The 16,927-nt window shown below is 38.3% G+C and overlaps 1 protein-coding gene across 2 annotated transcripts in view; it reads right to left on the bottom strand.

Annotated features, from left to right (window-relative positions):
• The window catches only part of Scaf11 (SR-related CTD associated factor 11), a 51,585-nt gene that overhangs the window by 31,685 nt on the left and 2,973 nt on the right, over positions 1–16,927 (bottom strand). For both annotated transcript variants that reach the window (XM_034516291.2, XM_034516290.2), the window contains exon 2: positions 1,407–1,488. In XM_034516291.2, the coding sequence (XP_034372182.1) occupies positions 1,407–1,467 (61 nt within the window). In that variant the 5' untranslated portion in view covers positions 1,468–1,488. The remainder of the gene's footprint in view (positions 1–1,406; positions 1,489–16,927) is intronic.

The following is a 16,927-nucleotide window of genomic DNA, read 5'->3' on the forward strand; positions in this document are numbered from 1 at the left end:
ATTAAGTAGGTTGGCTTTAAACTCAGGATATTTCTATCTCAGCCTCCCAGGTACTAGGAGCACAGGGGTGAGCCAACAAGCCAGGATAAACCCAAATATACATTCTTCCATATCTGCTTCTTAAAACAACTTATTGATGGATATTCATGTGTTTTCAGCCATTGGCTATGACAACAAAGGCTGAGGATAGAACCTAGAGTTCCACATGTTAGGCAATAAATACTCTGTCAATGAGCTAATGTCACAACATAATTATCTCACATTTCACAAAGTTTATCTACAGGTGGTGGTGGTGCATGCCCTAATTCCAGCACTTGGATGGCAGAGGCAGGCGAGACCAGCCTCTACAGAGCAAGTTCCAGGACAGCCAAGGCTACACAGAGAAACCCTGTTTCAAAAAACCAACAACAGGAGCAATGCAGGGTCAATATGTATATTCATAACACAGGAATAGATATGCCAAATGTGTCTCTGTACCAACTTAAATTCCTAACAGTAATCAACTTACACAAAATCGTGTAAGCAAGCAATAAGAACTGTAATTCAATACAACCTGGAACCTTCCCAGCTAGGGGGACACATTAATCTAAGAGATCAGTATTAAGCCAAAACACTCAAATAGAGCTCACATGGTTCCAGTATGAGTTTGGAATGAAGGAAATACAAATTCTATAAAGAATACCTGAATTAGGCATTTAGGGTTTCAGATTAAACTTAACAAATACAAACTAATATTAGATACACACATGGCACACAGACACACAGTGGAGGTAAAATACCCATATAAATAAAATGAGCAAATAAAAACCATTAACCTTACAGGGAGAAGAAAATATTAACACTATTATAATTTTAAAAAGGAAGAATGATCAGTCAATAATGGGCTTGCTAATTCCCAGAAAACACATGTAAAGGCTAGCTAAGTAGTGCACACATGTGATTCCTGGGCTGAGGAGACAGAGACAGGCCAACTGCTGAGGCTTGCTAGCCAGCCAACTTGGAAATTCCCAGCCAGTAAGAGACCTTGTCTCAAAAACAAAAAGAAGTGAATGGTGCCTGAGGAACAACACCCCAAACACCCAACCAAGCTTGTCCTCTGGCCTCCACATACATACATGCACATGTACGCATGTGCCCCCCCCCACACACATATACACACACACCTACATACCTACACAGGAACACACACAACTAACCCAGAAATTCCAACAACAAAAAATAAAACAAAAAAATTAGCAATTCAAGTAAAAATGCTCAATGAAAACATGAGAAGAAAAAGTGTGCAATTCTTAATTCTTATGTCATTTGTTTCAGGATATTAAAAAAAAATGACAAAATTGTAGAATCCTTAATTTTAAAGTCTAATGACACTAATTGATTTCCAAATAAGCTTTATACCCAGTTACCTTCCATATCTTCAGACTCCTGATCACCCACATTCTGATGATGTACAGATTTCTTCTTCATCTCTCCTTGTGAAGGAGTTTCCTATAGGATAAATCATAAGAGAATGTTTATGCTTGCCCTCTCCTGATCATATGAATTTTTTAAAGTTTTGAACCATAAAAAACTATAAAGAATGAACCAAACCAGTTTGTAGACATCTCAGTCTCTTATTAAAATTTATTTATCTATTATTATCATGTGTGTGGAGGGGTGAGCATCACAGTTCACGCAGCTGGCAGAGAACAAGTAGATGGGTTCTGGGGATTAAATTCAGGTAGCTAGCTTGCTGCCATGCCTTTATTTGATTAAGCCACCTCCTCTCCTCAATAATCCAGTACTCTTTCATAGTACTTACACATCAAGAAACAAAGAGTTGCCTAATTGACAAGACCTAGAATCACCTTGGAAACAAATCTCTAGGTATGTCTGACAAGGATTATCTAGATTAGCTTAAAGTGGGAAGATCACCCTAAATAAATGCGTGCAGTAGCATGCTCTGAATTACATAAAAGAGGATGCGCTGATTCCTGCCTCCTGACTGTGGAATCAATGTGAGCAGCTGGCCTCCTTAACCTTCCCCACCATGATCATATTATCCCTTTGAATTCTAAGGCAAAATAACCCCTTCCTTCAATTGCTTCTTCTCAGATTTTTCCTGCCACTTAACCTTCCCCACCATGATCATATTATCCCTTTGAATTCTAAGGCAAAATAACCCCTTCCTTCAATTGCTTCTTCTCAGATTTTTTTTTTAACAAAAACAAGAAAAGTATGTAACTAATATAAGAAGCTTTATTAATTATTAATTAGCAAGTTAAATGATAAATTCCACAACACAGACCTAAGGCTATGGAAAAGAGATCAACTTCAAATGAAATTATTTGGTAAATAATTATGAGGTTATATGTAGAACTTAAAATATTCAAGAAACAACAAAATATGGAGAGGTTCACAGAAAATGCCCATGTGACATCTCTAACCACATTCAACCTCCCCTGCTATCATCATCCCACACCAGATGCTGGGCTGTGGCATACGCATGTGGGCGTGGGTCCTGTGGGTTGTGTGTCCCGGATCTGTTGGCCCAAGGGGCTGGGGCAACTGCTCAAGGAAGCAGAGACACGGGAATTTGACTGTGTTCACTCCACGCTGCACCAGGCGGATATTGGGCTGTGAGAAGCCGCAGGGCTCCCTTTCGTGGGTGGAGTGAACATAGTCTGAGGTCCCACAGGGACCAGAGCTCTTGGTTTGGGTGTCAACGGGCCAAGGCGGCCAGAACCGACTGGTTCTCAGCCCTTGGGCTCCCAGGCGCTGGCGAGAAGCCGCGGAAAGACGGAGACACTGGGGGTATACGGGGGTATACGGGGGCATACGGGCTGGATCGACCCGCAGCCGAAGCAGGGTGAGGAAGGTAAAGCTCCAGCTGTGCCTGAGGAGAGATGAGACTCCTGGTCATGGTGAGTTGCTTGGCTGGGTCACGGCTGGCTCAGTTTGCTTGCTTGAGTTGGTGGCCTCCGTGGCTGGGTGGCTGGAAACGTTGGAAGTCATCAGCAGGAGATTAAACTATGGCTCAGTAGTTGAAGACCTTCTCCACAGTTCCCCACAGAGGGCCCCAAAGAAGAGAGGTAGTCCAGGTCTTAAGATCTTTATTATCATGGCAGAAAATGGATGAAGCTATATCCCACATTCTCAGAGCAGGTCTGAGGTTAAATACCTTTTGCAAGAAAGAGGGTCTGGGAAGGAATGCTTAATTGGCTACACCTTCTGGCCTAATCTCATGAATATGGAGATCTGTCTTGAGGCTCTGTGGCCTGTAGTGACACCCTCTACCTGTGCTACTGACTTATGGCCACAAACCTCTCTGTGGGAGGGGCTGTAGCTATGTGAAAGGAACTAGGAGCAAGGCTTACCATCCCTGGAGTGTCTCTGGGGTTCAAGGCCTACTTGACCAGGCACCCAGCTGCCTCTCACAGCCCACTGCCCACAACCAGACAGTGTATTTGTCCCAATCAATGAACCTTGTAAGTTTCACAGAGTATTATCAAAGTCCATAGTTTCTATAGCGTACACTCTGGGTGTTGTACACTCCGAGTGTTTTGACAAATATAAGACTTCTAGTAACCATTTACAGCTGCTGTGTCTAAATAGCTTCAATGTCCTACAACCCATCTGTGTTCTGCCTATTCCTGCTTTCTTATACCAAATCCCTGACAACTATTCATCATCTTAGCTGTCCCCAGAGTTCTGCCCTTTCGAGAACATTATCTGGTTAGAATCATAGCTTATATCCTTTTTTTTTCAATTGTTTCTTGTAGTAACACATGCACTGAGGTTCTCTTTTTCTTAGCATATATTACTTGTATGAAACACCAAGTTTTGATGTGGTATATTCCTATATGCCTATTTAAAACCATGATCATGATCATATCCATCCTCCTCCATTCTGCCCTGGATCTTCCCACTAACCCCTATGATCTCTCTAATAGTCTCCTTCTGGCTTTATATCTGCTCCCCCCACCACCACCTTTTCTAAACACAGATAAATGAAAACGTGACACTTGCCTGAACCTGGCTTTTCTCAGTTAACATGACTTCTAGTTCCATCCATTTTTCCTGAAAATGCCATAATTTCATTTTTTTGTTACCATCACCTAAATGACAATCAAATCTAAAAGCCTTAAATTGTATTTTTTTAAATCAGTAATTCCATAATGCTTATTATATTACCTGAAGAGAAAAACTATATGTATAGAAAAGAATTTACAGTTAGCAGATTAAGCCTTATGTCTATTAAAAACAAACAAAAAGACCATTGAGATGTTACAAGCTTATTTCCTAACCAAACACCACACACAGCACAACTACACTACACCCACACATACAACCTACAGGCCCACAAAACACAAATCAGGAGCAGTATACCCTCACATCTGGCAAGCAAAAGAACTCAAAGAAGGAATTATGAATAGCAGTATATTAAGTGGAAACTTAAGGGTTCTTTGTTGTGTTGGACGGTGTTTTGCTGGAGCAAACCAGTGGAGGAGTGGTTTCCTGAAGCAGACACAGGTGAAAGGCTAAGGCAGACTTGTGAAGGAATGTTTTACTGAAGCAGACATGGGAAAGAGGATGTTCTGCTAAAGCAAGTACATGAAAGGACATGTGATGAAGTATTCTTTGTTAATGACACCCATGTATTGCGCCTTACATTGTGTAGTTGAGCTCCATTTGTCAGGACTCCACAGAGAGAAAGGCGCCAAAAAGCTTCTGGTGGTAGACTCAGGCCAATTGGCAGAGTACTGTCAGCTGAGACAAACTCAGTGGAGTTTTGCTAAGTCCAACTCCAGTGTTGAGGCAAGACACTTGGTGAGCAAGACCTGTAGATGATGTTTGAAGGGGATAAATCAGACTCCACGGAGAGAATGGAGACAGAGCTTGGCTTGCTGGTACAACTAGCTGTGTAACTCTTGTTGGTCTCGGATCTTTGCTGATCTTTGCTTTGCTGAGATAGGCACAGCTGAGAACTTCTCCTGGTGTTCCTGCTGGTCTGTCCTGCTGACTCCTGCTGAGGCCTGGCTGTCTTGGCTAGGTAGCACCATTGCTGCTGACTCATGTTTGCTCTCCTGACTTTACCAAACTAGACTGAAGTTGTATCCATGAAGTGTTTGCGAGTAGACTGAGCTGCCACTGCTGACCTGTGAACTGAACTGCTGATTTCCAGACAACACAGATGGGAGCTGCTGCAAAGAACCTTTCTGAACAGGTCCACTTCCCCCACCCCCATCGTTTCTTTTCCACTACCTTTGGTGGGTGGTGAGCTACAAGGGAGGTTAAAGCATTTTAGAACTATCATTAAAATAAGTTTGGGAAAAATTAGTTACAAGTATAGGTGTAGATTTGATTATTTTTGTTGTTGTTGCTGTTGTTAAATCCTTCTCTCCTAACCAAAACAGGACACTGAACAATTCCTCCCACTACACCAACCTTCAAAAGAATAGAAAAAAAGGCAAAGAAAATAAACAACTCTGTCTTATTTCATTTGTGCTGCAAAATACTTGACACTGTGTTCTCCATGAATAACTGAGACGACTCTTCACAGTACCGCACTGACAGGCTTTAGTTAGTGAAGGACTGGTCTCTGCTTTCTAAGAGGGTGCTTTATTGTAGTGACCTCACATGCCTAATGGACAGAGGGGAAAGTGGCCCAGCTTGTCAGGCCCCTACTGCCCTTAAAAGGAAGTGACTAAACCGATCCAAAGGGCAGAGCACACGCAGACTAACCTCCCCAAGTGTCCACCTCACTACACTAGGAACAAAAGATTCAACATGAAATCTGAAGGAACACACATATTTAAACTATAACTAAATCCAAGAGTTCAAGGTTAAAATTAATGAAAACAAATGATCAAATACAATTATTATAAAGAAAGAGAATAGACTTTATCTACAGTAAGGAGGAAAAAGAAAATGTTCAACATGTTTCTGAATTGCACTTTATTCTTTTCAAACAACTTTTAAATCTTTGAGTTTTAATTCCAGAATTAGTCTTTCTCGGTAATGACCATGGTAAAAATGTCTTTTAGACATGTAAAAAAATATCTTAGTCAGGATTCCCACTACACCCAAGGCTGCACCTGATAATCAGAACTCAGTGAAATCACTCACTCAAGATAACCAGACACAATCCAGAGTACCACTCAGCTCTGCACTTCTAGAACGATGCCACCTTGATCTGCCCTGCAGCCGGACAGTCTCCTCCAGGATCCTGACCTTCAAATAAGAAACTTCTGTTCGAGACTGGACCTGGACCTGATCTTCAATTAAGATACATAGCACAGGTAAGCAGCTTTGGGGAGACAGGCTTTGGACTGCAGTTAGGCATATAGTGTGTGAGCCTTGTATATCACCCTAAGCATGATAAAATATAACTTTTGTTATACTATGTTATAATTTCCTTTTGCTTGCAACTCTCTTTTTAAACAAAGTTATTTTTGTAAGTTCTCTTGACACATAATCACCTTTGTAGCAATCCCTTACAATTTAATACACATTGCTACAATGTTTTAGAAACAGTCATCTTATTGTACAGTGTAAATAAGACTTGCACTTCTTTGTAGGCTATGGTGAATTCCTCTTCCTAGTTATCTCAAACTAAATGTATTTTATTTCTGATTAAATAAATTGCCCTTAAATCAATATTTCACATTTCTTAAATAAGCATTTGACAATAGTATCTGACAATACTAGAAAATATAATTATTCTAACCCAGATATAATTATATTGCATACTACATAAACAAAAAAAACAACCACTTAAAACATTAGTACTAGTCATATATAGATACTGTCAAGAAGGCATCTCCACTGTACATGAGATTAAGTAACTAACAAAGCAGATCAGATGTTAGTACCATGTCTTTGAACAGCCTCCCCATGCTGGGATATTATAGACATGGTCTACCAAACTTGGCTTTTTATTATTATTATTGAAAACATTTTTCTATGTCAAAGATACAGAAAACTAGCTGTGAACTAAGTAAATTTTTTTTGTTAATTAAGTACCCAGCTCAGGTATTTCATTATAGTAACAGAAGATGAACTAATAAATATCCAGCAACTCAGAATAATACTCTTTATAGCATTTAGGTACCTATATTAAACCACCATTTCACATACGTATATTAAATTAATACAATGATGATTATAATAGCTAATTCTGTCTCTTATCCCATTCCCTTAGTTTTATTTTGTTGACTTCAAACCCTTTTAGTTCAAAAATATTCTGAAAATACAATAACTTGAGTCAAAACAGTCCTTTTCCACCAAATTCCAGCATAGTACAAGTATTTTCATCCCTCAAACCACAACAGAACAAACTGAATCAATAATGATAAAATCCCAGGTACTGGGCTACAATGAAGTTAGGTGGTTGGTCTACTCTAGTACCTGCTTAGCATGCAGAGAGAACAAAGAGGGAGTAAAGTGGAAGAGAAAAGTTTAGTTTGCAATATATCTTTGACATAGAAAAAAATTTTTAATTTAAAAAAAAAAAGCACCAAGTTGGGTGGAATATGTCTCTAATATCCCAGCACTGGCAGGATGAAGTGAGAGGGCCACCAATCCAGGGCTCACAAAAGCCATGGGGGAGGGGGATGAAAGATGGTAATGGGGGAGGGGTGTCTTATGTTCTGGTTTGGAAGGTGTGCTGCAAGTCTAATAAGGTCTTGGCATCCATTAAGCCTCTCCTCTCCCCTAGCCCTGGCTCAGTCATTTATAAATTAACAAAATGAATAAATTATATACTTGACTAGGGATACAGTTTTTTTTAGTAGGGTGCTTGCCTAGCATGCATGGAGCCCTGGGTTCCCTTCCCAAAACCACATACTATGCACAGTACTGCATGCCTGTAATCTTAGCACTTGAGAGGTAAAGGCAGAAAAATCTAAGTTCCAGGTTACCCTCAGTTACATAACAAGTTCAAGACCAACTTGGGTAATCCTAAAATATACTAATAGTTTATTTTTTGAAAAGTCCAATACAGATCATAAAGTTTTTAGAAATCACAAAATATTGAGATTCTCTACTAAATGTAATCTTACTATCAATATTACAAATTGTAAAAGGGGTTCTCAAATTGAATCTCTAACTAGTCAGACAGTCTGCTATATTCATTATGACTCCTATAGCCTTCAGTAAAAAGTGATATGTAATAGTTGACATTGTAAGATATGTCAATAAAATATGTTAGTAGCAAAAGGAACAGGAGAGAATAGTAAAAGCTGAATGAATTCATTTCTAGAACAAAATATTCTAAATAATGGGATTATTCACACAACATTCTACAAATCTATGTTAAAATAATAGCCCATATATTAATTCAAGTACCTTAAAGGTGTATCAAAGCAAACCCTAAATAAATAGTCCCTTAATGTTCAGAAATCCATACCCCACAAATCAGAAGTACCTTTCATATATATATGTATATATATATATGTATTTTATATTGAGATGGGGCTTTGCTATGTTAACCTTTTCAACCAATGAAACTAAAAAAACTAGTTTTGCATGTGTAAAAAAAAAAAAAAAACTAGATCTTTTACCCTTTACAAAATCATCTCAAAATGGATCAAAGAATCAAAACGGACCTTAATACAAGTGGGTCTCAACCTTCCTAATGCTGCAACCCTTTAATATAGTTTCCTCATCTTGCAGTGACACTCAATCATAAAATTATTTTTGTTGCTACTTTGTATCTAATATGCAAGATATCTGATATGCAACCCCTGTAAAAGGGTCATCTGACTCCCAATGGGGTTGTGACCCACAGGTTGAGAACCACTGTGCTTCAGGAAAACATATGTCAAAACACAGGCATGGGCCAGGATTGCTCTGAAAATGCCTCCAACAGCACTAGAAATAAATTTGGTAAACAGGGTCACCTGAAAGAAGTGTCTGCACAGCAAATGAAACAATCACTGAAATAAAAAGAAAGCCTCCAGAAAAGAGGGGAAAATCTTGGCCAACTACATGGTGGATTATATCCAGGATACATAAAAAAACTGCAAAGTTTAAAACACCAAAACATCCAAATCAACCTAATGGGACAAGAAACAAATAATAAATAAGACAGTTCTTAAAAGAAACCCAAGTGACCAATGAATGCTTGAGAAAGTGTCTGCTATCCTTGGCAATCAAAACAAAATGTCATTTTGGAAATAAATAACAAACACTGGCCAGGTTTCAGAAAAAGCAGATCTCTTATTTACTGAGAAAGGAGATCTCAAGGAAGCAGGAAATAAGGTAATAAAAAAGATGTGACAGGAAAACAAAAGGAAACCTATAGAAGAAAGGGAACCAGGTAAGAGAAAAATGTTACAAAGAGTAATCAGTGAGAACAAGGTATAAGACAGACAAACACATGCCACACGTGCCACGATAAAACATAGTATTTTGTATGTAACCTTAAAAAATAAGATTATTTCCAAGCCCAGCAATATATAAAATAAAAAGGAACATATCTCTATTAAGTGTAACTTTAATTTTTCCAAACTTATTTTAATGATGGCTCTTAAATGCTTTAATCTCCCTTGTGGCCTACCACCCACCAGAAGTAGCAGAAAAGAAAGGATACAGGCAAGTGAACCTGTTTAGAAATGGTTTTTGGAGTAACTCCCATCTGTGTTGTCTGGAAATCAGCAGTTCAGTTCACAGGTTAGCATGTAGTCAGCTTGATCCATTTGCAAACACTTCACAGATACAGCCGAAATCCAGTTTGGTAGAGTTGGGATAGCAAATAGAAATCAGCAGCCATGTCACTACCTAGCAGACATAGCTAGGCCTCAGCCTCAGCACGAGTCAGCAGGAGGGACCCAGAGAAATGCCAGAAGTTTTCAGCTGTGCCTCTCTCAGCAAAGTGAAGATCAGCAAAGATGCAAGACCCACAAGCATTGCACAGCTAGCTCTAGAAGCCAACCTCAACCTCCATCACTGTCCATCAAGTCCTTTTTATACTCTCCAACCATCACAAGTCCTCCACATGCCTAGCATGTGCATCTGTCTCAGCTGACATCACTCTGCCAATAAGCTTGAGTCCACGGAAGCAAGGAGCCGAGGCACAACACCAGAAGTTTCTTGGTGAGTTCCTCTCTATGGAGTCCTGACAAATGGAGCTCAACTATGCAATGTAAGGCAAACCAATACAAGTGTGTCGTTAGCATCGTGTCCTTTCACATGCTCACTTTAGCACAACATCCTTTCTCCTGTGTCTGCCCCAGAAAAACACTCTTTCACATGTTTACCCCAACAAAACAGCACCCAACACAAATGACTTTCCAAAGAACCCTTAAGTTTCCACTTCAAGTTTAAAAATATTTCTATCACCCTATAAGAGATGTTGAACAGTTTCCCTGGTGTTCTTTCCTACCCATGACCCCTGAAGATGTCATCATGGTGTTCCTTCTCCTTCACCTCTCATCTCCCCATTCCCCTATCTGTCTCAAACACAGGAAAAAGTGAAGACCAAAATCAGAGATTGCCCTCTGACCTCTATACATGCTGTGGCATATATATGCCCACGCGCGCGCGCGCGCACACACACACACACACACACAGAAACTGACTTATGTACCAACATAAAAGTATAGGTCTCTTTTTATAAAATAGGGAAAAACATGCCACACAAATAATCAAGAAAGCTGGAATAGCTATGTTGTTAATATGAAATATATTTTAAACTTACTTTAAAGCTTACTTATATTGGCTTCCCCAATAATTTCAACTTTATGACTTTTGTGGCAGTTTAAGACTTTTAAAATATGTATGGATGTTTTGTCTTGTTTAAGTCTGTGTTATCACATATGCCTAGTTATCATATCACATAACAAGTCTGTGTTATCATATGCCTAGTGCCCACAAGCACCCCTGGAACTGGAGTTATAGCTGGCTGTGATTCACATGTGGGTGCTGAGAATTGAACCCAGGTCCTCTGAAAAAGCAGCCTGTGGCCTTAAGAGCTCAGTCATCTCTCCTATCATTTGTAGCAGTTCTGAAGCAATAAAGACAATTACTGTTTCATATATATCATTCTTATGTTATTGTCTAATTAACTGTTCCTACAAAAATACAGTATTACACTGAAGTCACCCTACCTAAAAAGTTCTTTCATAATCAGGCTTTCAAGTGAATGATAGCTTACAATTTTTCTTTAAGTTAATAACATCATTATTAATTATTCTCCAATAGAGCACTAGCATTACAGAATGTTTTCTTACAGGTTATCAGGAATACAATAGAATACCATATATAATTTGAAAGATACATTGCTCTAGGAATTTTCAAAAGTACATGTTGTCTTAATGTTTTCATTTATTTTATACTGTTGAATAACTACTGTGTTATGGGGCTTGACATAGGAATATAAAGACAATGTAAATTAAAATATTGTAACCTGAGGTGGGAGTGGGTGGGTAGGTGGAGGCACACCCTCATAGAAGCAGGAGGAGGGGAGATAAAATAGAGGGTTCCTGGGTGGGGGGGAAATGGGGAAAGGGGATAACATCTGAAATGTAAATAAAATATCCAATAAATTTAAAAATTAATTAAAAAAAATTGGAATGCCAAGGAACTTTCTGCTGAGTGTCTATGGTATTCTACAACTAGGCATACTTATGCATAGGTGAAAGGGAAGGATCCACTGGCAGAAGGCATGATCCCAATCAAGTATTTAATATGGGGAAGAGGGAATGTTTAAGCTTTTTCTGCAGGATGCTGAAGGAGCATGGTGGAGGCCAGAGTGATGGGTGAGACATGCTGATGCCAGGACAAAGAATGATGTTGACCTGTGAGCTTGCTGAGTGCCCTGACAATGGTGACTGGGAAGCTGTATTGGACATATGTTCCTGACCTACTTTTGCTTGCCTATATCCCTGATGAGACAAGCTGTCTTGCCTCAAGTTTTTAGACCTTGTGGGACAGAGAATCAAAACGAGAAGTTATAATGATGCTTGTATTGTTCTTAAATGTGACCAGTTATTGGACTCAATCATGTACTGATCTAGAAATCAATCCAATATTGGAAATAACAGTTTTCATTTGGAAGTCTGGTTCTAGACATATTTGGAAGTTAGCTGCAGTTCTCTATGATGTTATGTTAGCAAGAGATAAAGTTGGGACAGGATCTGAATTTCAAACAGATGTTAGCACATGTATTAAAGCTCTTTCAATTGTCAAGTTAAAATTACTTTTGTTTTTCTACAATATTTAATGTAAGTTTCACTGATTGTAAAAAAAGATATTGTATCCTTTCATATACATAGTTAGAGAAATAAGATAAAAAATGAACAAAACTGGACATACAAAAAGACAAATGTTTGATACAGGTAAGGAGTGTCTAAGAAATTCAGAAGGGATAACTACTGCTACTTACAGTAAAGAAAAAAACTGTTTAAAAACATTTTCAAGGCTAATTCAAATTTGCTAAGAAGGCAGAAGGTCTGGGCCAGAAAAAAAGAGAGATAATGAAGAGTACTAGTTTCTGGATGTCAGTAAGAGATCCTGATTAAAACTAAGCTCCATTTAATAATCTAAGAATCATGCTTTGTCCTATACCTAATAGTCAATACAAATAGTACCACCACCGGTCTTTAAGAGACTGCATTAATGAATGCACTGGTTCTCAACCACTGCTGGAACCCTTTGATGCACTTCATGTTGTGGTAACCCTCCAATCATAAAATTACTTCATTACTACATCACAACTGTAACTTTGCTATTATAAATTGTAATGTAAAATATCTGATGTGCAGGATATCTGATATATGACCCCCCACCAAGAAGCATGACCCACAGGTTGAAAACAGCTGCAATGAGCAATAAGATGTCTGAACTGTCAAAGTACTTGCCTTACAAGCAACCTGAGTTTGATTCTCAGATTTGTATGCTGAGTGAATGAATTGCATTAAGCAAGAACTGTTTGAATGTTTCTGAGGATTCTTTCCCCTGGTATTAAACACAAACACAACACCCTTTCCCATATGGTAAGTCCTTAAGTTTTGTTTGCTCACAGTTGAAAGTTCAGAACATATACAATAAAATACTTTTAAAATAAAAGACACTAAATAACACTAAAAGTACTAAATAAAAGACAATAAAAGTCTAACCTCACTGTTGGGGGGAAAGACAACTTGTGGAGCTAGTTCCTGGTATGCAAGATCCCCAACTTTTTTTGCTCTTATTCTCTATCTCACATTCAACACCCACTCATCTCAACCTACTCCCCAAAAATTAAGTTCTCAACATATTCAAAGCAACTGAAAAGAAAGGCCTAACAGAAACTTCACTAAAGGACTCTTTCACTGACCAAATCTGGACAAGTGAAGATAAATAAGTTTCAAGTTCATTAACAAATGGGCCTTTAATCTCAGAATACTTCCTATTAGTTACTAAGACCTTAAGATTTTTCCAGGTTAACAGTCTAAAGAAACATTAGAATGAAATGTAAACCAGAATGCTTTGTTACAAAATTACTAAGGAAATTGACAACACTATGAGGTCTGAGGTTAGATAGTGGTACTATACCAAGATTAATTATTTGACCTTGATACTTACACTATAATTACATAACAGAACTGTATGCCATTAATCCCAGCACTTGGGAGGCAGAGGCAGATGGATTTCTGTGAGTTTGAGTCTGATCTACATAGTGAGTTCCAGGATAACCAGAGCTACACAGTAAGACCCTGTGTTGAAAAAACAACAACAGAACAGAAATATACTCATTTAAAATTATTAAGACTGCATCTACAACTGAATCAAATACTTAGGGATTTTAAAAAATGCTTAGACTTACAACTCTTCAAAAGTTTGCAACCTACAAAACTTACAACACCTAAAAGTCATATATAATCAAAGCCGCATGTTTAGAGCAGTGGTTCTCAACCTCTGGGTCATGACCCTTACAGCAAACTTCTAACTCCAAAAAAACCATACATTACAATTCATAACAGTAGTAACAAAAACAATTTTATAGTTTGGGGTCACCACAACATGAGAAACTATATTAAAGGTCACAGCATTAGGATGGCAAAAAAACAAACAACAAACAAACAAAAAAAAAAAACTGTTTTAAAGTGAACATTTTCCCTTTTGGGAGGATTAGAGATAGAATCCCTGTACCTGTTAAACAATGTTCCACCACTGAACTAAATCACAAACTCCTTCACTTCTAGTTTTTATAAGATTTTTCATGTTTAGGAGATCCTCAATGACTTCTATTCTATAACCACCACGGTTCAGTCATGTAACCAACCATAGGTAACCACACTCTCCAGTTCCCCAATTACACCAGCCAGATTTCTTGTTGTTATCAGAAAGGGAGATAGACACACGGTATTTACATCACAGAAATGTCTACTGGACAGCAATGATGTAAAGGTTGGAAGGACAACTGATGTAAGGCCTATCTATAAGCCAACATCAGATAACCCTACATATAGATATGCAGCAGAAACTCTAACACTTAAATCATTTAATCGCTCTAAAGGCTCAAGTCATTTCTGTAAAGCATATATCTAATATTACAAAGCTGTTGCAAGTAAAAGGTAAATATCTACAGCAGATTAGCTAGCAGTAATTATTAATTAACATTAGGTGTCTTCTATACTCTGGGTTAATAATTTCTTAAACTGATTTCAGCACTTTTAGAACTAGTCAAGCAATTACACAAACACCAATTTAAAAAAAAAAATTAGGTCCTACTTGTTCAATAAGCCAATGTGTTTTACTGTTATATCTAACAAAACTGTAATTCTTATCCAATATTCACCCACATTCGACCTTACTAACTACACTCCCCTTGAGACACTTTGTGGCTTCTGTAACAACACATTCAACTTCTCTGACCTTCACAGTGTTCTCTGGGAGCTCACATTCTTCCAGTAAACCTTTTAAGGCCACTGTGTTTCCATTCTAAGGCATCATCTCTATTTTTCTTCCTAGTTATATTCCCTCCCAGGGCAATTTCACCTATATCTATTGTTTCAATTACCTATTCAATGTTTTGCATCTCCCCTGACTACTGCTAAAAGCCTCCACACACATCTTCCCATATGCACTAGTGCTGCCTCTCCTTCAAGACCTAGCACCATAATGCCAGTCAGTTCTATCTATCCTACCAAACTACCAAAAATACATCCAACACAGTTACACACACACACACACACACACACACACACACACACTTTTTGAGACAGGGTTTCTCTGTGTAGCCCTGGCTGTCCTAGAACTCACTCTGTAGACCAGGCTGGCCTCAAACTCAGAAATCCACCTGCCTCTACCTCCCAAGGGCTGGCACTAAAGGCGTGTGCTACCACTGCCCAGCCCAACACAGCTTCTAAAGGAACTTTTTTAAAAACAAAAAGACAGGTTTTAAAAACAAAAAGGTTTGCTTTTAGCTCAGTACTTCCTGGATTTCTATGTTTTGACAAATGACAGATTTAAGGCCATAAACTGCCACTCTTCCTTTTAAAAGGACTCCTGGGCTAGAGGGGTAGGTAGCACAGCAGAGAAAAAAAAAAAGACAAACAAACAAACAAACAAACAAAAAAAAAAACCCCCTTGCTGTTCAATAATGAGGACCTGAGGACCAGAGTTTGAATCCCAACAGTCAAGTGGTTCACAAACAGCTGTAATTGCAAGTTTTGGCCTCTGCAAGCACCCAAATGCACATGTGAACAGATACTCAAGAAACACATACATGTGTGCACACATAAAAAAAATGTGGACTCTCTTTGAACATGGTCTATATGCATGAATTTAAATAATTTAGCAAATTATTCAAGAGTTGGATTATTCAACTTTAAAAACCTATAATAAACTTTAAAAAACTATAATACTAGCTTTAATAGTTACAACAGAAAGCATATGAATCCATGAAATAGTTGTCATTTACCTACTACAATGCTATGCATTGTTCACATTTTTAGGAGTAAAACATTGACAAAATGACAAACCTTGGGCCAGTGAGATGACTCAGCAGGTAAAGGCACTTGATACAAAGTCTGGTGATTTAGTCTGATCCCTAACGTCCATAAGAGAACCCACTTCCCCAAGCTGTCCTCTGAACTCCATTCATGTGTTGTATGTACACATGCACATACGCTTGCAATATAAGTAAATGTAATAAGAAAGAAAAAACTAGGACAAAACCTGTTCTCATGGAAGTTGCATTAGACTGAAGAAACATAATAAACTTGTTAGATTAACAGTAGTATGTTAGAAATAAAATGCTGTGGGGAAAAAAACTGACATAAAATGGAATAGGAGAGTGGAAGACAGGGATGCTGTTTCAGATGCAACAGTTAGAGAACACATCGGTAGCACTGGAGAAATATGGTCAGAGAAAAGGTAAAAAGATGGAGTCAGAGAAGAAACCTAAGTAACTTCAGAGTTCTGTAAAGGCCACAGTGAGAACTATGGATTTACTGGGACTGAGAAAGAAAGCCATTTGAGAAGGTAAGTAACATAATCTAACATAATCAGCTCATTCTGGCTGGAGAGTGTTAAAAGTTAACAAAGACAAATGGCGCTGGGCAGTGGTGGCGCACGCCTTTAATCCCAGCACTTGGGAGGCAGAGGCAGGCAGATTTCTGAGTTCCAGGCCAGCCTGGTCTACAGAGTGAGTTCCAGGACAGCCAGGGCTACTCAGAGAAACCCTGTCTTGAGAAAGAAAAAAAAAAAAAATGGTGTTGTCATGTTTGTCTTTTTAGGAAGTTATTTTCTAAGCAAGAGAGAATAGTGCTTTAAAATTCTCACATTGAAATTTTATTGTGCCATGATTTTAATTTTTAAAAAGGACAAAATTCAAAGGTAATTCTTAGGAATAAAATTCAAGATATATTTTTCAATTAATTTATTACTATTGTGCTAGTGGTAGGGGTGTACAACATGGCATACATAGTGAGACCAGAGAACAACTTTCATCTTTGTA

Source organism: Arvicanthis niloticus, chromosome 13 (assembly GCF_011762505.2).
Source record: "Arvicanthis niloticus isolate mArvNil1 chromosome 13, mArvNil1.pat.X, whole genome shotgun sequence".
NCBI classification, from domain to species: Eukaryota; Metazoa; Chordata; class Mammalia; order Rodentia; family Muridae; genus Arvicanthis; species Arvicanthis niloticus.